We start from the raw sequence: 22940 nt of genomic DNA, 5'->3' as shown, positions 1-22940 counted from the left end.
AGAAATGCTTGTCCCAATTATATAATGACACCACCTATCATGGAGCCTATGTGACCTTTCACAAAACATCTTTATATTAGTACATGTACTTTGCCTAAAGCTACTTGATATCAGCGGGGTAATGAGGTACCGGTAAGGAAGTTTATTGTTTAATACCTTGAACGTCAGTAAAATTTCGGTCGGCTCCTTTTTTCAGTAGCCACTCGCAGACGTCTGTGCGACCTTTCTTGGCGGCAGCCATTAAAGGCGTTCTAGAAAAAATGAAAATTATTATAAGGACTCCACAGAGACTGAAATTACAATGTACATATCAGTACATTTTTTTTTGATATCGCCTCAAAAATATTAACTTAAAAATTCAAATGTTTATGTCATTTTCTGGTACCAGAGTTCTTTTAAAAACTGTAATATGCTTTAATGGTATGAATTTTAAAAGCCTTAGGGAATTTCTCCTTCATAAATTCTTTCAAAATTCAGACAAAATATTTCCAAAACCTTATAATTTCTCAAAATAACCTTGAAAACTAGTATTGCTTTGATTTACATTTAAAGTTCATTACTAAAATAGAACTCTAAGGTTTTCTTCTCAACAGTTAAATCAGCTGAAAAAATGAGAGAGAGAGCGAGAGAGAGAGAGAGAGAGAGAGAGAGAACTTACACTTTATGATTGTCAAAAGTGTTGACGTCTGCTCCTTTGTCCAGGAGCTCCTTACAAATGTTGAAATCTCCACAGTGTGCAGCATAGAAGAGGCAGGTCTTCCCCGTCTGAAAGATAATCAGGGATCATGGATAAATGGTCATAACAATAACCATAGATCATAAAGAATATTTCCCAGTGTTAGAGAAAATTTATGGAGATTTTCAGAAATGTCATAAAAAAAAATATTGCTCAGAATTTTAATTATCTTCATAAATACTAATTATTAAAAATCTTAAAATATATTCTAATTATAAATTCTTAAGCAAATATTTGAAATGTATTTTCCAGAATTTTAAAATCAAAACTTGTAAACATGTCAAAAATATCATCTTTTCTTAAGAGAGTAACTACAATTTAGAGAAAAAAATCATCACTGTTAACTGTGCTATCACACATCTGTCTTGTGAATAATGAAATTAAAATATGAAATATCCTTTTGGAGATAATTTACACTACATAAACTGAAAGAATTTATTCACACCCCTCAAAATGACTTATGTATCAAATGTCATTTCTTAAAGAAACACAATATCCTGTATCTTGAATACAAACTTTTTAAATCATCATCATGCATTTTGATGCATAATTGATGCTTAATTTTTTCTGTATTTAGATTCTGTTAGACTTTTTCCAGGTAATCATATTAGTTTAATTAGCTGGCTCCAAAAATGTAATGAATAATATTGACAAAAAAATCATGGTGACCTTGAAATTGGCAATAATAGAGTTTATAGAGAGAGTTTTGACCATGATGTTAAGTTTCCATGTGGATAACATGTGACCTTGACCTCAAAGCTAAGAACACAAATAGATCTGACCTTGTCCTTGATGTTGATGTCGGCGCCGCTTCGGAGCAGGACCTGGACACACTCGTACTTGGCGTCCATACAGGCGTGGTGGAGCGCCGTCAGGTTATTACCATCCTTGTGGTCCACAACCGCTCCAATCTGAAATGACACAAAATAAACTCATTCAAACTCAGATATTTCAAACAGGAATAACACAGAATTTTCTTTCAGTCCCATGGAGCTTGAGATAACAATTAAGATTTGACTGTAGTAAAACTAATTTTATTTTGATTCTGCTTATGGTTGAATAAATGAGGGCAAATTAATTTAAAGTGATCCTAAACAGCACTGTGAATATATGTGCGAAAATTTATTTCTACTATGGACAAGAATATTGGAATTGGGGTCAATTTTACTGAGATGGAAAAGAGGGGCACATCATTTGTACATCTTAAAATAAAATTGCTAGCACTACCGGTAATTAGAATCAATATTTGTTCTTTAAACACACATCCTAATTTAAGTTTAAACATTATGTCATAAATAAGATGTGCATACATTTGTTAGGTACATATACATCTATAATTACGGTAAGGTGCATATATACAGATGTAAGGGGCATATATCTGTTGGGTGCATTTATCTGTAAGGTGCGTACACCTGTAAGGTGCGTATACATCTGTACAGCTCTGGGAGGTGTTGGTCATGGTAATTCACTCACCTGGACCAGTTTGTGGACCACCTGGGGCCACCCATTGCTGGCAGCAAGCTGGAGGGCAGTGCAACCTGTACAAACAGAGAACAAGTAGGATAAAAAAAATGTTGATGATCGACTGATGCAGACACACGGATGTCACAGTTTCATTATCTGTGGACAATTTTACTTATCAGAGTACAGGCAGTGCATGGCCCAAAGCCTATCTCTCATATATCATAAAAGCTATGAAAATTGAAAAGCCATCCTTTTTTTCTAGTTATTTATTGTTCAGTTGTTTAATTTGAATGATCTGTATAACAACTTTATTTTCTGATCCCATAAAAGTCGTCCTCTATAAATCTATAGATATACATACTATAATACCTTAATATTTGTTGGCATCAATTTTGAATTCATGGATTATGTGAAAATCACTATTTCAAGGATATGAAAACTTTGTGTTTATATGAATGGTTAATGATCAATTTGTTGATCAACTGAACAACATAATACACGAAAATAGGTACCGGTATTCACAAACATTGGTAAAACCCCAGTATTTAATTAAAAGTTAGATGACATAATTTCAAAATATATGACTATAAATACTAAAGGGAAAAAACCGGTGGTAATACATGTTATCAAGTTCTAACTTCAGAAACCAACTATATCTACTGCACTGGAATCATGTTAAAAAAACACTCATACAATCTTTTCTCAACCATTTTACGATTAAAAAATTGCAGGGATTACAAAAACTACATTGTTTTATCAAAAAACACCATTAACGAAAACACATTTGCTTGTTAAATCGACACAATTTTTCTTGATTCCGCACTCATTGTACTCGGCCCATGACCAAGTTACTCCAAAATTGCGCTGCCACATTATCTGGTCTTGTCAAGTAGGCCACCTCTAATGGAAATTGTCGTAAATAAATATTTTGTAGATCCTCAGCTTCTGAGCCAAATGGTGGAAACATTGATTTTCAGTTGTTTTGATGAACTAGGACCATTGTAGACAAGTCAAGTATAACATTGCCGGAAGACAGGGGACTAAGGATAATCTACATAAAAAAACTGCTTTCCGCACTGTGGCAGACCATATTTATGTCATTTGCATTTTTTGTGTTGATCGTCAACTTATCAAGTAAATACCTTAAATATCTACTTTGCATTATTTTTTAAATCCTTTGACTCCATAATTATGATAGATATGATAATCTGCACCGTCGAAGTTTAAAATTCCGCGACAATAAAGTGTTCAGAGGAATTTGATGTTTGACAGAAATCCTTGGGTCTTTATCTTTCTTTGGAAAATAATAACTCTTTAAATGTATTATCATTTTCCTTGACCTAACAAGACACTTATTCACACATTAACAAACACAGGCCACGCAGTATACGAATGAAATCTTTTTAAACCTGGCATCAAAAACCTACATTCTTATGCTTGAGATAGCGAAATCTCATTAAATTTGAATTAAGATATATGTGTATCTATCCTAATAACATGCCATTTTTTTTTCAAAGTCATTAAGGGGAATTTAATTCTCCAGATAAAAAGCGAGCACTTATCGGTCTTGTGGAATGGAACTAACATTTGAAAACTAAAAGCATGAAAAAGTTGATCTAATCAGGCATTGTTGGAATGACAGTGATAAATTCATATTTCAAACATTTCCAGAGATTAAACACCTGATCTGAACATGAAAAGTAGAAACTTAGTTGGATCAAATTCACGTAGCCTGCAACTATAGTAGGAAATTTACGCTGCAGGTGGCTAGGGAAATACACACAAAATTTAAAGCAAACATGAAATTCGTTTCAACTATCTATTGATTTTGAGTTCTGCTCTCTATTTTTTACACAACTGCCTTGAACACACAACAAAGTAACTCCTTTTAATTTGAATTAAAGCCCATGAGAAAAATTTACTACCAATTGGCCATTCATATTCAGTAAAGCATGTTGTTAAGCCCTTATTCATTTAAAACTTGTGCACTTTTGTTACTTGTATATATATAAATAGAAAAACAACTCTTCAACTATAATTTTGAATAACATATAGTGATTTTTCAGAAGAATTATATCAAACTTTATAAAAATGAGATAAGCAAATCAGATTAAAACTTGAAACTTTTTCTCCAGCAGTGTTATTAATGAAAGCCAAGATTTGATCTCTGATTCTGATGGAAGGAAAACTGGGTGATCCAATTCTGACAAACAAAACAGGAATGAACTCAAAACTAACTAAGTCTTTGTGTGATTAGAAAAAGTCAATGTTAGCTTCGGTAACGTGCTATAATGACTCCAGTCAGGTGAATGATTTCCACTGAACTGGTCACTGGGCATTGTTAGGTTTCCATTTCAGTATGAATATTGTGCTTGTTTCTTCGATCGTCATAATCATCAACAGGCAAAAGAAGAATCTGTTGATTTTTCTATATCATTGCTTTAAGTACCAGTACTGCATGCTCATGTGTCAAAGTACTATTGAAAGACACCAGCCCCTGGTAATTACCTTGAATAGTGAGTACATTGGGTTCCGCTCCATACTGTAGTAACTGGTCTACAATCTTTATCTGTCCCGAGGCACAGGCAACATGGAATCTGTCAAAACATAATAAAAACTCAAACATCAAACAGACTCATCAAAATTTCTCACATTTATAGCTTCATTGAAATCCAGAAAAACAACAGTACCCCGACCATAAGACCTTTCTTTTTTAATTCATCAGGATATTATATTTATGTTTTGGCCATTGAATGTCAATATCTGATGACAAGATTTGGCAGGCGGGAGCCCACCATCAGACGATTCCGATTTCGAGGGTCGCAAATCTCATAAAATATTCAACCACCAAAAGATATCAGGTCATATTCATTTTCCTAAAGAATGCAATACAAACACCAGCTGGGATATGAAAAATGATTCAGATATTTATTCGGGTCATAAAACTCTTCTAAAAATCTCTATCTATCAGTTCAACAAGACATCAAGTGGCGTCACAGAAGCAGAGCACCGTTATCACGAGGCTGTAGTCGTTGTACACTGAAGAGTAGGAAACAGGTGATGATATGCTGGTTTTATGTCATAATTGGGGGGATTTTGAGGGTCATGATGAATGAGATGTCTGTGTACTAAAGTCGATCATACTCAACCTCACACTGGGGATTCAAGGCAGTGACCCACACAAGTCTACTGGCTGCTCCCTACAAATTCCATACCAATGTCGCTCTCGCTTTCGTTTCTCCAACACGGACAAAAATATTCCCTTCAAACTAAACATTTCATCTCATTGTGTGGCACATGGTTTGAAATGGCTTTTTTGTGTATTTTTTATTGCAGGGGGAGCAAGACACCATTTTGCAAAAGGAGCCAAGATTCTGTGAAATGCCTGATAGCAACATAATAATCTAAATTGTCAGACAACACCGTTTGACCCCCTCTTTTCCCTAAGCCACCGCACAAACACTAGGCCCTGTTTTCATCAACAAGCCCATAATTAAATGTACCAATTTCACATTCCCTGCTTGAGCATGAACCCAGATGCTTACATCTCCATGTTTCTGGGTCCCCACTAACACAAAACAGATGACCCAGGGGTCAGGATGTTTGTTTATTTCTCTCACCAGGTTTCTCATTTAATGGGACACACAAGGCACAAATCTGTTTGGAATTTACTTGGTTTCCAATCAGTGGATATGTTTAAGGGGGTATTCCTACTTGACCAGTTGATAAAAAAAAGAAACAAAACAAAACACACACACCGACACTGATTATCTTGGAAGTGTAAACATGAAGGGTAATAAAAAGTTCATACATTCCTTGATAGTATATAGTGCACATAACATTTCTTTGTAAGCTAGGTTAGCGTACTCTGTGTGTGTCAATAACTTTGAAAACCTACATTTGACATTAAAATAACTATAATTTCAACAAAATTGCAGATGTGTTACTGGCTTGCACAATTTTTGAACTTTCATTTAACATAAATGTACCTGTATATGATTTTTTTATTAGATATTATCTAATAAAAAAATCATTAACCATTGCTCTAAAATGTTATCAAAATATATACATGTACTTTCAATGAAAATTTCACTACCACCTCTTTTCATTCCCCAATAATACCGATACATTCTAATAAACTTGTTGAAATATACTACAGTATAAAGTTGTCTTTTACTGCAGTGAACAGCTAGATATGACTCACACAGACAGTCCCCGGGGTCCAAGTTTGGTGGGGACCAGGGTCTTCTTTTGTAGCAGGGACTGGACCTTGTCTACATCCCCTATTTCAATGGCCTTCAGTAGCTTCTCATCATTCTTGTTCCACTCGGATAGCTAGAAATATAAAACGTAATTGTCAGCAATGCAGCGGCAGCAGAAGATGAGGAGAAAGACAACTAGAGAGAAAACATGTCCATTTGTTCTCGTGTCAAGTGGTTATGAAATATGTTTTTTAATCATGCAACCAGTGCCAGGGCCAACAACAAAGATATATTGACACCTATATCTTCATCTTTTCTATGTACAGCTGTTAAAGCTTTCTCTCAGAGCTTTAAAAAAAAAGAGCTTTTTTTCCCAATAAAATCTATATCACGGTGGAAATTTGATGGGAAAATATGAATTCAACCTTTAAAACAGTCTTGTGAAGGTATTAGCTGTTATATTCCCCCATGGAAATGTTTGGTTTTGGAGGAAGTTGTTTGTGATAAGCAAAATGTCTTACTGGCATAAGCACATGCACACCCTCCATAAAACACGGGACTTATCTGATAAAGCGCTATCTTTTTTATCCTCGCCATTATCTCCATCCTTACAACTTGCTACTTCCTGCCATTGTTAAGTGATAATTACCTTGCACTAGCATCCCTAACATACTACAGGGCATCCAGCAAAATTTGCTCTTACACGGGAAAAACTGCATGCAGTGCATTTATGGGGAAAAAATTGAATCTATCCAAAACTTTCTTGCATATGCTGAATTTATTGACCCAATATAATAGTAAATAAGTGTACCAGGGCATTTCCACAGAGATAATCATTCAGTGTTATGGAATTGTTATTAACCCATCCCCTTATCTTTATTGAGTGCAATGTTCCTGATTGCTGCTTACACATATTACATATATATGCAATATATTAATGTCATTTCATCTAAATGTAACAGAAAAGCTGTGCCAGTGAATGCTCCCTCCCTGAAACCTGAACACGCATCATGACACAGGAAGATTACAGTATTAGATATATCTATCAGACGGCAGATAGCTAGTATCATCTTGACACTTCCCCATTTTGCTGAGAAAATATATATGCATTTCCATACAAAAAATTACGCAGAACATCAGATCTTCTGCATTATTATTACAATAATACCTTGTCTCTATAAATGTGCCTACCCTCCACAATTCAATGATTGAGTTTGTACCTTTTGAAAGTGGAATACTTGTATCAATGATAGCTAGCATAAAGAAATGAAATATAAATGTACATGAACTGAACATAAATCTTTCCATAGTCTAACACTTTATGTACATTTGTTCCCTCTTCACACCAAACACAATCAATTTCAAAGCAGGTTTAGTTAATGCTGGTTTAGGATAAGCTATAATGCTCATCTTAGTAATTATGGAAATTCATAGACAAAACATGCAAATCAAAAAAATGTATTTACTGGTACTTGTACATACCGATAATTTTTTTTTTTTTTTAAATTAGATTTTTGTTAAAAATGACTTGATATAGATATAAACTTCTAATGCTGGATTTCATAGCTTTTATATCCTGAATTTTTTTTTTGCATATTAGTTCTTTGAAGATGATAACAACTTGATTAAAGAAATTTTAAGATTTATTTATTAAAGTCCATCATCACCATGATAAGGCAAAGACAGAAACTACGAATATCTCCTACCCCTTATTTACAACTCCTCTCATTTCTTAACAACCTAATGATCTATGCAGAGCCTCCAATTCAATGAGTTATTTCTTTGTTTGTGCACCCCTTGCTGATTTCCCCATCAACAGCCAGATAGAAACCTAATGGTTATGTGGGGATATATCACTTTTTTATCCGTTTCTTCATTACTGCATTTGAGCTGTGTTTGATCTACGACAAGAACCCATGCTGCGGATAATCAAACTTTAATTAGTCGCGCAACATGAAAAACCCGGTTCAGAGATCTTGAAATATTATAGCGGAACTCAATACTAGAGAATTTAACAAAAAAAAACTTTCATTTTCTTTTCATCAAAATAGATAAGAATAAATGAATAATTAAGTTATGAGACATCCTAGCTTTAATTTCAAGTACATGTAATTTGATCGGAAAATTATCTTTCCCCATGTCCAATTTCATGATAACAGTATGTGCATGATTTTAGTCAGAAAATGAGCTTGGGACAAGGTGCTCTAAGCTGAAAAAAATGCAAATAATCCTAGACCTTAGTTAATTGTTTATTTATTTATCTGTGATAAGACCAGGGAAATTTTGTTTTCTCTTCCTTTTTGAACTCTAACAAGTTTACAACCATTTTCCTCTATTAACAACCTTAAAGTTTGTTCCTCTAAAGTAAATTTTATTCAAGATTGCGGCACTTTGAATGATAAAAAATCAGCATCAATACTTACATCAGTTGTACTTTTCCGAAACTTGAACAGGCCAAGCTTTTTGCTCTTGTTCTTTGCAATTAATTTCGACATGTCTTGGTGCTTAGGAAATCACATTTTTTTCACATCTACAAAAGAAAAGGCAAATTGACACTATTAATTTGACTTCATTTTGATATCTTGCATCACATAAACAATTTAGAATAAGTTGGCTAAACTTATGTACCATATGACAGCATGTATCATAATAGTAGCTAGCCCTAATTAACCACTTTTCCCCTTGAAATAGCAAGTGACATTCAAGCAGACAAACCAGGTGTTGGTATTTCTGTGATAAATCATGGAAATTATAAGCATCAAGAATAATGAAGTACCGTAACTTTAAAACTTGTTGACTGACTTTCTGACCATATCAACATTGACAATAACTCTACCGCTAACATACATGAACATCTCTGGCCTGTTAGTACCGCTAGAATACAAGTGTCCCTTTCATTTCTGACAATGTTTTTCTGATAATTACTGTCATACCGTAGTGACTAGAACTTGTGTATCGCATCATTAAATGTATTTGTGCACAAAAGTCCTTTATTTTCTCATGGATTGTGTCCTCGTTGTATTACTCAAGGTCAAAAATGCACATCATGAATAATTCAAACCATATTCTTATTCTTCATTTGTTCTCTTTTTAATCTTACAAAAGTCGCCTGAATGGAATGCCATGCCAGTACTTCAGGTTTTCAAAGACAACGGATGATTAGACTCGTGTGTAAAAATCTACACTCATCCAAGCACAAATAATGGGAATTGACCAATATTACTGCCAAGAGTTTTAACCACCAATCATCTACAAAGAGGACATTGTTGGTCAACAGACATTTTTGTCATGATTGAGCACTGTTGATTTGTTTTATTAACATGTGAAAATGTCACTTCGTCCCATCACAGAAATAACCCCCTCGGTCAGTTTTGTGGTCCAATGGTGCCTAAACTTTATCTTAAGAATGTCAGCAATCTCATAAATTACACTAACTGCCATTCCTCATATATCATTGTAAAAAGTTTTTTTTTTATATTTGTGCAGAACCTTACAACAAAAGAATGTCAATGACTACAATATCAGGCTATACAGAATTATTTTTAAATTATACCATAATTTCAATACACTTCGAGATTCTATTTCTAACAAAATGTTGAGGTAAAGATGAGAAGAACAAGTGAAGGGAGGGGAGGGTGAAGCCCTGGGAAGGCGTTTTGGGGTAGGTTAAACCTCGGACCCTGCTTTGAAGTTTAGAGGTTGGAGGTAAGCTTGATGAAGTAATGAATTTTCCAATCATTCATGTTTGCCAATGTGTTCCGGTACTATATTACATGAAGGGGTTTTAAATATGACTAGCATGATCATCATCAGATAGGGTCATGAAATCATGCAAAATGTGTCATATGATTCCCAACTGCACTATCTAACACTTCTGTATCATATATTCCACAAAAATGTCAATAAAGCTGTATCTACGATGAATGCTTGACAGGTTTAAACCTACCACCCATGTGCCTGACCACTTTTTTGCCTCCTAAATTACTGTGCAACACTGAACTTGAAAGCCACAGGAAGGATAGAATTTCTTAATCAGTGTTTGAATTTTTAAAAATTTCAATACTAATGATATCCAAAGTGTGCAGAAGTGCAGCACTTTGAAATATGCCTGCAATTATAATCTAAAGCTTACAAAATTATGTGAAAAACAAAGATCTAATCTTATTTCTCATATTACATTTGAATATGTTAATCATGATCATTTACCTAACAATCCATTTTGCAACCATAAACCCCCTTTGAGTGCCAGGACTATGCATCAAACCCTCTGCTATGCATAGCGTGCAATATTAATGCACCACTGCATTATTGCATGTCTCCACTGCTTTTATGGTGACATTATCTTGATGTATAGTCTCTCGTGAAACGGTGGGGGATTACAGAACTATTTCATTCAGAGAAAGCTTGCTGCATGGTGAGAAAAGAACTGTGCACTTTACGCTTATATATATTCTTAGAATTGTTCATATTTTCTAATAAATTAGATTGATATTACCATATCAATACACATTAAGTCATACAAATATTATCAGGTGATTTTTATAAGAGTTTAGCACTATAGCTGCCATATATTATAAGGGATACTAGATGGAAAATTTCCTCATTTTACATGACAAGCTTTTTTGTCCAAATATAAATTATATAATCTTATGCATACAATAACTCCACGAGACTGTGACTGTTAACTTATCTCTACTGATGATACATATATAAATATAATTAATTTGCCTATTTAGCTAAGAATTTTTATCACATGCATATTTTTCCCCCCCAAACTAATCAGATCAGCTCATAAAAAACTAGTAAAATGAACTAGAATTAACATACCTACGTAAAAATAATCTTGATTCATCAATGCAAAGTTCATATACTAGCTCCCTTACCTTTTAGTGATTTTTCTCTGTAAGGGTCCTAAAAAACTTCTTCACACAAGTATCTTTTTGAAATCACAATGAAAGCATTGAACACAAGTCCATAAAGGGGAGAAAAAAGCAAAAGGTTTATGTTTGCTGAACTGTTCAAAATAAATTAAGCACAAAAATAGTCAATCGAACAAATCGAAGAGATCAAGAAGTGGAAAAAAAAAATACTGACACCAGACTGGAATGTGGGACAAATAGCCCCAAGATGTGGTCGACACATGAAGTACAACAATTAAGGGAGATTCACTGGTCAGGTGAGAAATAGTACGAAGATATTACCACAGGTAAATAATCGTTGTGCCATCAGCACAGGTACATGCGTCAATATTTATTAGACTTATCTCTGGAAGAAATGTCAATAGATTTACTGCTGCAAGGAGATTTCAAAGGAAGAGAGAAAGGCATAAAAGAAACACCATTTTCCATTGCAAAAAAAAAAAAAACAGCTCTGGTTTCATCCCATCTTCAGGAATTTTTATTTCCATTTTGTGTGTTGGTGTTATCTTGAAAAACAATGAAAGAAATGGGAATGAAGCTTAGACATTTAAGAATTAATTACCTATATCTAAGGACTGGGTAAATATTGCATGTGACATTTATACCGACACTGATAAATTTCAAACAAGTTCTTGTGCATCCAACTTTCTGCATTTGCCATCTTTTTCTGATACATATGACGCCAAGTGCACAACAGTAATAGCAATGTCTGTATTAAGTCATTACTTGAATTGATGTTCACATTATTTTTATTCGTAATTCGTAAATGTGGTGCCCCTTTTTAAACTTTATGGCCAGAGCAAAAATTGGCAATTCGGGTTTTTTTCTCTTTCTCCTTAAACTATTTACCATAAAATAGACAAATTCACAATTAGCTTTTTCACTTCATATAGTTTTTTTTATAAGATAAATGTCATTGCCTTGCACAACAAATATCAATCATGCAAGAGTCTCATTTATTTAACCATTAAAAAAAATCCATTAAAGGCCCTCTTAGGAATTTAAATATGACCTACTTGTAGGAAAATTCAATGAATTCCAGCAGTAACAATACTGGAGGAATTTTTATAAACAAATAGACCTGCTACAAGGGAAGGACCACTAATGTGCCACTAATTAAAACCAAATTTGGTTTAAAAGCAAAAAGTACAATAGGTTTTTGTTGAAACATTCTAACATAATGTACAAGTTTATCATTATAAATTTACAATTTGGCAGTTCTCATCATTTTTTAATTAAGTCAATAAAAACACTAATACTGCAAAACATGGAATAAATGAGACTAAAATCTGAGTAATTATCAATCTTATTATTTATACTAATCATGTAATTCCTTGACTTTTTTTCTGTATGTCTTGTTGCAAATTTGCTAGTTACTTTCAGATGGGTACAATTTCTATATGACTATCAAGTAAAAATTTATTGGGTCTTAAAATGTAGATGGGATATGAACTATGAATGAACAACTAATGTTAAACACACATCACTAAAAACAGTATGACCCTGAATCCGATTCCCATGCAAGTAATACTAGAGCTATAAATAGCTATTTTACTTGCAATGAATTATGCGGCGTGAAAAGGAAAGTGTTTTTGACAAAAGTTGAATGCCATGATATATTATCAAGATCATTTGATGATTTTGATTAAATATGACACTGAGATAAAACCAGTTAAAGTATTCCTTTGTAATCCAACATCCTTACAAAATGAACAAAAACCTAATCACATATACTGTTGTTGATCGAGATTCAAATACTTTTGAGACCATGCATTTAACGTTTGAGGCCTGATATCTGAATGTGTGAATCTAGCAACAATGATGAACACCTAAGGACTAAAACAAGTAAAGGAGGATTAAGTCAAGCAAGGCCATACATCCAATTTGACTAAGTATCATTCCTGAGACAGCAGTCCTAATGGTGTGTTGTCCTGACTGAACAATCAACTCTGACAAAGCAAAAGTCTACACTCTACCACGATTCTGATCAGAAAAAGTTATTTCATCATAATATAGATAACCTTACCAAAAACACATATTGTTCTTAAAACATGTAAAGTGCTAAGTAATTTCTATCCTTAAAATATCTAGAACCAATAGCATTTAGTGACACATTGATTCACTGAGGGAGTTGTCTCGCCTTTAATGTTTTCCCACCTGTCAATATGCAGGTAAATGTTATTTCAACGTAGAAGCATTGGGGTTAGAAACAGCAGATAAAAAATTTACATTACCTGTCACATTCTTGATGTTATCAGAACCCTAGACAGTCTTTGAGGGCAAAGAAATGAAAAATGAAAAAGCCATCAAACTCTGGAAACACTGCCTCAACTTCTGTGATAAGGAATGCGCGTGCCTGACATTTCATTTCCTTTTCCGTCATAAAAGGAACATGTCAAAAGTCATATTTAAAATGAAGATTATTTATCTCTATTATAACCTATTTTATATCTTTTAAAAAGTTAAACTTTATTTCGTATTATGAAATTCATACATGTCTTTGTCTTATTCAACCATTCACCTTTTCATAATGATCCAATTTCTTATTTATTATTGTTGAAACAGCCCCTTCAAACGTCACTTCCTCGCTGTGTAAAATCGAAGTTGAACGACGATTTTCCATCAGTTAGTGCTACAGATCCACATTGGTCGGACAGTTGTATTGGATACACTAAAAGTACTTTCTCTAGAATGGAATACGGTTGAATAATTCAGAATGACTTGGAATTTCGTTAATTTAGGAATATATATAGAAAATTGAAAAGGTTTCTGTTAATTTTCATCCGCTGTAAACTGATATTGGTGCTGATACTGGACGACTCATCGACCATTCCAATAATCTAGCCATGAGGCTTCATGGCAGGTTCATTATTCAAATCTCAATACTAGGTTTTGTCCTGATTGACTATGTTCGTTCAAACAAATACACAAATACTTGGGCTTTACATATTGAAGGAGGTGAGGCAGTCGCAAGATCCTTGGCTCGAAAGCATGGCTTTATTTATGTAGACCAGGTAAGAAAAAAAAGAAGTTTTATAGTGTTTCTATCATTTTTTATTATTTTTCCATCATGTTTAGCAATATAATAAAAATATTTATTCCTAGTACAACCCATATTCATTTGATGATACTATCAAATGATCAAATAATAAAATAATAAAAATTTATTTACTGTGTACATTAAAAAAAAATAAGAGAAGAAAATATGTATAGTAGCATAAGAATGTTTATTAACCAAGAAAATATTTATTTACATGTATAGAATATTATTTCAATGAAATTTTAAGCCAAGACTCTTCAGTATAAAAAAAAGAAATGTATTCATGCAGGTACACATGTGTATAGAACTGTAAAATTTTGATAGCTCAAGAATTTCCATGGAAACTTGATACAGATAAGCAGTTGGTTTTGGTAGATTCTTCCATCTTCTCAACCACTTTGCTCACTGCATGTTTCTTAACTGTATCTTAATAAAATGTTGCCATCTTATAATACAATTTAGGCATGAAATTTATTTATGAAGACATTGTGGGGTTTTTTTAAAAGTCTTATGGATCGTTCAAAGCATTAAATTTGATAAATATTACAACATGTAAAATGATTTTAAGATATCAAAAGAATGAAAAAATAATAGTGTTATTTTATTGTTACAATAGATCATTATATTTACTAAACTATTCTTCTGTGCACATGCCGTCCACAACTGTGTTTAATATAGCTTTTTCAGGCACATAGTGATTGGATAATTCTAATTTTATCTTTGATACTTTTTTTTTTAAGCATACACATTTTTTAACAATAAAGTAACAATAAAATTGAATTGCATGTTTAGTTGATTAGGAGTACAGAGGTAATTTTCCAATATTTCCCATGCATTATTTACAAAGAAATCCATATGACACTTGGGTGTGGATTGGAAATCTAATCTTATCTAAACCCGGAGTTTTTACAGTGATATGAATAATAAATGATAAATTTATTCTAGTTTTCTGATTTTCTGTTTTCTGGTGGGTTTTTTTTGTGTGTTTTTTTTTTTTTTTTTTTTTTTTTACAATTTCCTTAAATTGTATAGATGAGAGAAAAAGGGGTGGGGAGAGAGAGAGAGAGAGAGAGAGAGAGAGAGAGAGATCAAATAACCAAATGCAAAAACCTTGAAACCTTGATCTTTATTTATTAATTATTTTTTTTTTTGGGGGGGGGGGGTTACACATATATGTAAATGTTGGTCATGTTTACTCCTCCTCAGTTTAAAAAAAAATGGCCTTGTAACCCTACTAATGGAACCAGTGCACCTGAATTCTGAATAAAACAAGAATCCAATTAACCAGGTGAATGGGAAATGGACCCAATCTCTCTCCTGCATGGAGAGAAAATTTAAGTAAATCTTTTGTGTGTTTTCACCAGAAGAAAACACACTAAAACAGACATGTTTATAAAGTGCCGGTGATCTTGTAACAACATTGCAAATAAAAGTTTTGTGGTTTTCATATATGTGCATGCATAAAACAGATGGTCCATCCAGTAAGAATGTAGCATGAGCATGTTGGAAAACACTTTATCATTGGAAAGAGATATAACTTCTTTATTGTTAAAATTTAAAGGGAACTTGCGGTTTTCTATGAAAAAATAATAGAATTGCTGTTTTTTCGGAAGTAGCTCATGATGATTTACATATATAAACTGTTGTGATTAGAAACAGTGCGGCATAAGTCCTTGAAAAACAAATCTCTTAGATCTACGGTAAATCAAAGAATTGTCCTCGAGTGTCTCTGCTCCAACTATTTTTTTTCTTGATGTGCTGATAATGGTTTATTTGATATAAATTATAACATTTGTAACCTGGTACTTATTGTACTCGATAGCATTTCTGCTACAGAGCAACTTTGCAGCAATTAAGGCGCTTTTTCTGTATTGTTTAACAATGTAATACGTCAATGAAGGCCAATGCAACACACACATTTTCCCCGTTTTTTTATGAAAATGGGGTTAACATGTTTTGATGACAAAACAAAGTTGTAGCCATGTTCATAGAAATGTCGGAAGCTTCTTATCAAATAGTTGTCACCTGGAATAGAGAAACGTTCTTTGGTATAATTAATGAGATTTTCATTGATGGGTTTTAGGGTTCCCTTTTTTCCCCATTGATTATTTTTGCCATTGACATTGTTGTACGGTTTGTGACATTTTCAGTAAAAGAGGGTTTTTTTTGGTATGTGAACATTTTGCTTTGACCTTGTATGGGTGGGAATGAAGTGTATATTCTATGGATGAAAAGAGAGAGAGAGAAAAAAATCGCAAAAAATAAGGTTCTCCATCAGCTCAACTTTATCAATATAGCGTGATCATTAATTAGCTGATATAATTTCATGTGGTATGTGTACAGAAGTTTTTTTCAAGCTATTAAACATGAAAAATTCTTAACTGTTTATTAATGTATCGGAAAATGTAGCAACAGTTATAATAAATGGTGCATCGACCACCTTATTTACTTTTATAGAATTTTTCTATGTCTTTAATCCTAATGACACTGGCTTAATAATTTATAAATCCGAAACGTTCCATTGATCTTGTATGGAAGCTGATATGATTGAACTCCCATGGTGCCCTGATTGCACACAAAGCATAAATGCATGTGTGGCCATTATTCCTATTGAATGCAATTCAGACTAGCTAGAAGCTCAAGAATGGACAAACATTTTGCAGACCAGGATTTATTTGAAATCAATGTTGGCCTCGACACAGTATATGGAATAATGTTGACTGTTAGGGCAAGGATTCTATTGATTGGCCTAATCAATTGGCCTCTGTCTGGTCCTTCAGTATTCCCAATGTTTGCTGAAACCAAGTTATATAAAAATTGTCCTCTTTTTCTTTGAAGATTTGGGGTATTTGTTTAAATCTACTAGCTCCCGTCAAGCTGTAAAAAGGATGATATTGAAAAATTATGCAATCCATATGAGAAGATGTAATTTAAAAAAAAAAAATCCACTTTTTGCATTGAAATATGTTATACTTGAATTATTAAGATTAAAAAGCAATATGGAAAGGTTTTCATTTGGGTTTCCATTGAAGAAATAGATACAAAGATATGATGAAATTTACTTTCTTTTACACGCAATGTACTGTACATAATAAAATTGTGTGAAATGAATTGTTGTAAAAAAAAAAAAAAAGTACAAGTAGCAACTCCTTATAATATAAACCAGAAATGAGTAATATCACTTATCAGTTTAATGTATATGAAGTAAAATGAGTTAATCTTTTTTTTTTTCAGATTATGCCAGATTATTATGCATTTCAACACAGAAAGGTAGCAAAGCGGTCAATTTACCCAAGTTCTTATCATCACCGTTCTATAGTCCAAGAAGCTAATGTAAGTACTCTCAAGTCTCTAAGTTGATCTATAATAAGAAACACAGCAAATATTTACTCATTTACTGTAGGTTCATTAAAGTTTGTGATCACAGGCTCAATTTTTCCGGGATTTGGTAGCTACTGTAATAATCCCTAAAAAATTTACATCTTGAAGAAAGTATGAAACATGGTCTTATAAACATTATTCAATAATGAAAATCTACAAAACCATGTCCCAACAAATTTGTAAGATATACATAACTGACAATCCACGAAAATTTGCCCCTATGAATTTATATGATTCTACAGTATGTACCAGTATTCAATATCCTAGCTATCTGATGACGTAGATCAATATCTATCTTATTTATTATTCATCTGTAACAGTGGTATTTTTCGCATCAGGCATTAGGGGATTACACCATCTGTCTGTCTGTGTGTATGTATATTGGTTCTCGTCCTCTTGCCAATGCGAAAAGCAACAAAACAATACCAAAACTGTAAAACAGACATGAAAACCATTCCAGTTATTAGAGTTGCATGTATTTACATGCACCTTTATATGATGGTTGAGGTAAACTCAAATGTTCATACATGTCAGTTTTGATCAAGGTACCATTTCCATCCCTTTCAAAAACCAAAGGTCGAGCTAAAATATGTTGAGGTAAATTGAAATTTTAAGGAACAATCATAACAGGTATCGGTACTTTAATGAAGTTTAAACAAAAATGAAATAACCATGAGGATTCTAGCAGTTGTGCTGTGGATTATTTCAAGGAGACCGTGTTTACCGAGGCCGTAAAGACCTTCAAAGGAAACGCTTATGCAATATAGACAACATATTTAATTAACAGTATAAGAGTTCAAGTAAACAAACTTTTCACAGAGAATTAAACATTCCATTAATGCTGTAATAACTATAGTTTCATATATATAATATATACCCATTTATCCATATTTTTTTAATGATATGGAAAATTGCTTTGGAAAATTAAAAAAAAAAAATTGAGCTGTAAAAAATATTAAATATTATTAGGTATGCTGACAATGCCATGTATTGAAAATTGAGATCATGTTTTTGATATGATCATTTCATTTTTTTGGTTAAACTGACATCACCTGTAAAATCCATTCAAAACATGCATTAGATCAAAAACTTTGCATTGACCCCAAAACAGGTGTTTTTCATGTTTCAGAATAAAAAGACCTTTATTTCTCGATGTAAGTGGATAACTTTGACAGTAATAAATTCATCCTGATGTCATTTTCCTTCACTTTTAAAAATCATAAACTGTGTGTGGTCCTCTAGAAATAGAAAATGATTTTGGGAAGTCTCGGCTAAGACATTCATTGCTACAGTCTCAATCCAGAAAATTTCATTTCATGATATATGAATATTTTGTATGTACTTTTAGAAGTTTTATTACATTTGTTCATTGCCTTTAAGAATTAATTTTCAGGCGTTGAGGTTTTTAGGTTGGTTTTGATATTGTAAAGAGAGTCTTGAACTCTTCAATGACTATGCAAAGATTTGAGAATTGAAATTGCAGGTGGGGGATTTAAGCAAGTATAATGCAACACCCAAATAGAATTGAGGTGGCATCTCAAAAGAATAATATGCTCAACGTTTTTGATTTTTGTTCGATTTTGAATCATTAGTCTGATCCGAGGAAAAGAAAATATGGCTATCAAATAATGTCATCTGTAATGTAAACACTTGAAACAGTGCTGTTGCCTCTTGTTTGAGTATGGAGGCCGTGGACTGTGTTTCTCTTATTAAAGAAAGAAAAACCACAATTAAACAGAGCACATTGTATGGGAGTTTTATGTCTGCCAAGGCAGGTAAGGAACGAACTGGAAGGCTTTGTCATCTTAGAGGAAAGCTTTGATATTCGTGTATTAGAGTTGGGGTGGAAGAGGGGGGGGGGGGGTGTGTGGAAGAACTCAAATGTGGAATACAGGAAGAGCATGAATCACTGTGTGTGTCACCAACCAAATTCATGCTCCCTAAAACACAGATTATGACACATTAATCAATCTTGACAACACTTCGATGGAGGTTCAGAGAACAAAGGTTCAAAATGGGCTTGATTTTACAAAAACTTCCAAAACCTTCAATATTCATAGTGAGCAAAATTTTCATTATCTCCTCAAAAATATGAATGAAATGGTTAAATAGTGTGTAACATTTAAAATTACCATGAAATCCAAAGGTAACAAACTGGTTTTCTCCTATTTGTAACCGTTAAATTTTCACCTCAACAAAAACTGATATGCCGGTAGATGACATAATATTATGTGAAATAATTCTCTTCTTTTACTGCATGGAAGTACGTGTAATAGATTTTTAAGGAACGAAAATAAATTTGGAAAAAATACAGATATACCGTCTGCTAGTGGGAATCATACTCAAGTATATGATTGTTTGTTTTAGAAAAATAAATTGAGAACTTCGTAAATGATTTACAGGATTTTTCCAAAAGCAATGCTGTAAATGTAATTTGATAAAATCCAGAATTTGTAAAATTGAATACATGTAGCATGCAAATACCAAATATGTATTTGGTTTATAGTGTATTAAATTGTCAGAACTAAAACTGTACTAAAAAAGATATATAACTGTTAAAATAAGATCATTTTACAGCATTGAAAACAAGTTTTGTTTAAAATGGGTTCAATAGCTACATAGAGTCCAAATCTAATAATATTTGCCTTGTTCTGCAATATATCCAGTGCAAGGCAAATTATAGGCCATGTACAGTACATATCAGACCATTACTCTAATATTCATGATATGTACAGATCTGAAGGGGGAGAAATTGGTATGCGAATACAAGGCAGAAAATCCATAGGCATGCATTCCTTCCCTGCATAAAACTGCTATCTCTGGAGACTGGTCTGCAGTAAATATGTACAAGTTGTGTAAGTCAGCATCATTTTGATTGACAAAATGGTTAATTATGGCTGTCTAGGCAGATCTGAAGTTATGCCCATAAATTCTCATCTGGACCTTCTTCAGGCTTATTATTTGGCTGGAGTCAATACTGGGATGCAAATCTAGCATCGCTCCAAATCATATCCTTGGGATGGCCAATCCAGGATTCCTTCTTAACGGACTGTAATCGAGATTTTATTGATATTGTCAGGCAACTTTGTACTGATTTAGTGTAGTATCATAGTTCTTGTGTACTCTGTAATCGCAGCAGTCATGTTGAATTTAGGGAGGTCTTTGAAGATGGCTTGAATAATTTGGTTGTAGAACTTGTGACTCGACCGGGTCTTTGCAATCTTTTTTCAAGACTTCTAGAACTTGTGACTCGACCGGGTCTTTGCAATCTTTTTTCAAGACTTCTAGAACTTGTGACTCGACCGGGTCTTTGCAATCTTTTTTCAAGACTTTGAGCTGAACTCGAAATAGGCTAAATTTGTTAATACATGTACTTGTATTGATAATGCATCAATTTCTCTTGGTTTTTCTTTAAGTGATTATAAGTGAACAATTTCTAAAATGCATACGATCATCTATTGGTGTAGTTTGTTTTCGACCCATTAAAAAGATAATTCATATATATTTTTTTTTTACCATCCTTCATGTTATAAAAACAATACTCTGCTCCCAATGAGAATTTGGTGATGTTTATACTATGAAGATGAGGTCAGATAAATCACCAGTGATTAGATCTTGCACCCAACAATACTGTACACAGGGAGGGAGATGCTGCCGCTAAAATCTCCAGCTGGTCTGCTCTGAGGGGCCAGATAGAGATTAGCACTTCCATTAAGATCCCTATCTCCCTCACTCTACTTACGTCTTCTTATATACCCCTGCATCCCGATCTGCAGCGCTGTCAAACCAGACACTCTTTTTCTCCCTTTTTTTCTGACTTTTACAAGGGAGGAAGATTCACTCAGATTATCATAATCAGCTGAATGAATCAAACCGACTTGAGATCTGGGTGTCGAGAAGAAATAAAAGCAAGCAATAAAGTTTTGATAATGCCAGTTTCTTTTTACTTCATCCAGTGTTCGGGCTCATCTTTCAAAGTGTTGGCAAACTTTATCTCTCTGAGGAAATAGGGCTACCCCTCCCTGGAATCACATGAAAAGAAAAATCAAAATGGTTTTTTTTTTTTGGACTTGGCTTGTATAGTAATACCTTTTGCATTGAGCCATGCTTTGAGGCATAGTGACTTTTAATCATTTGAGTTTTTTGGTTTTCTTATGATGCAAGCACACCACAAACACCTTGATGGCAAAGTTTGCTTATAACCTTGTTATCAGTCTCAAGAAAGGAGAACAAAATCTCTAGAAGGTGGGAGTGTATGTGGAATCAAATGGAAACCATTTTTTTGTTTTGAAAGAGAGAAGGGAGAATAATTAATTTTATTTCATGATCCAAAAAGCAATAAAAGAACTGTAAATGGGTTGAATGTTCCCAATAAGATTTTTTTCTGAAGTTTGATCGGCAGGTTCTTTGACTTTTGCTAGCTGTACTTTAGAAGATAATGATGGATGAACCAGATGACAGAACCTTACAAAAGGGCATCAGGGGAGTTAGAAGGTGTATCAAGGGTTTTTTGCTCTAATTGATCCAAGAAGACACAGGAGCCATCGTGGTTTTCTGGGTTTCAGACACAATCTAATTAGTGACATTAATTGCTTACTACAGTCTCCAATCTCTCACCAGATGTGTAGATCTACCATCCATCTGCCATTGCAGGCTTCAACATATTCTTTCCTTGTTTCCAGCTCAATTCAGATTTCAAATAATTTTCTCTTCTGCCTCCCCTCCTCCCATTACATAATTTAAAGTAGATTTTGATTTTGCCAATATGATCTAGGTGATTTTGCCTTGGTTAAGTTTTATCACTGATCAAGTGACATAGAGTTATTCTAAAGAATTTTTAGAGCCAACTTTTCTCTTTCCTAAACCTTGAATTGACAAATCCATTGACTCATATCCCAGGTATTTTGCATTGTTCCCTGTAAGTCAGAGAATCCAATTACCTCCCATTTAGGAATTCTCATTTAGGGGAGAAAAGAAAAACACTTTCCCTAGTCATTTCAACAAACCTCATTAAGCTAAAAATTAAAACCTTCAGAGCAACAAAAGAAAGTCATCTTTCAAGGGCCCCAAGGTATAAGAGTTGTGTTGTTCTTCGGTGTCTTGTAGAACTGTTAGATTACCATCTTTCACCTGAAACTGCCCTCCTCAAACACCTGCTATAGAGTTTCGAGAGAGAGAGACCATGCTCACTGGGATGA

The 22940-nt window shown here is 33.5% G+C and overlaps 2 protein-coding genes across 11 annotated transcripts in view; one reads left to right on the top strand and one right to left on the bottom strand.

Annotated features, from left to right (window-relative positions):
• Nucleotides 1–13674, bottom strand: part of LOC105346911 (ankycorbin) — a 28847-nt gene extending 15173 nt beyond the window's left edge. For all 3 annotated transcript variants that reach the window (XM_011455684.4, XM_011455686.4, XM_011455687.4), the window contains exons 1-8: nucleotides 13556–13674; nucleotides 8826–8932; nucleotides 6405–6535; nucleotides 4709–4797; nucleotides 2210–2274; nucleotides 1519–1647; nucleotides 659–765; nucleotides 157–251 (exon numbers count right to left, since the gene is read on the bottom strand). In XM_011455684.4, the coding sequence (XP_011453986.3) occupies nucleotides 157–251; nucleotides 659–765; nucleotides 1519–1647; nucleotides 2210–2274; nucleotides 4709–4797; nucleotides 6405–6535; nucleotides 8826–8897 (688 nt within the window). In that variant the 5' untranslated portion in view covers nucleotides 8898–8932; nucleotides 13556–13674. The remainder of the gene's footprint in view (nucleotides 1–156; nucleotides 252–658; nucleotides 766–1518; nucleotides 1648–2209; nucleotides 2275–4708; nucleotides 4798–6404; nucleotides 6536–8825; nucleotides 8933–13555) is intronic.
• A 250-nt stretch (nucleotides 13675–13924) lies between these two features.
• The window catches only part of LOC105346909 (furin-like protease kpc-1), a 42155-nt gene continuing 33139 nt past the window's right edge, over nucleotides 13925–22940 (top strand). For 4 of the 8 annotated variants that reach the window (XM_034469819.2, XM_011455681.4, XM_011455678.4 and 1 more), the window contains exons 1-2: nucleotides 13926–14335; nucleotides 17596–17694. In XM_034469819.2, the coding sequence (XP_034325710.2) occupies nucleotides 14168–14335; nucleotides 17596–17694 (267 nt within the window). In that variant the 5' untranslated portion in view covers nucleotides 13926–14167. Of the gene's footprint in view, nucleotides 14336–17595; nucleotides 17695–22940 lie in introns of all 8 variants that reach the window. The other 4 variants (XM_011455682.4, XM_011455679.4, XM_034469817.2 and 1 more) reach the window with 3 other exon arrangements.

This window comes from Magallana gigas, chromosome 6 (genome assembly GCF_963853765.1).
Source record: "Magallana gigas chromosome 6, xbMagGiga1.1, whole genome shotgun sequence".
NCBI classification, from domain to species: domain Eukaryota; kingdom Metazoa; phylum Mollusca; class Bivalvia; order Ostreida; family Ostreidae; genus Magallana; species Magallana gigas.
The sequence above is the reverse complement of the archived record's forward strand: the minus strand, read 5'-3'. Positions and strand labels throughout refer to the sequence as shown.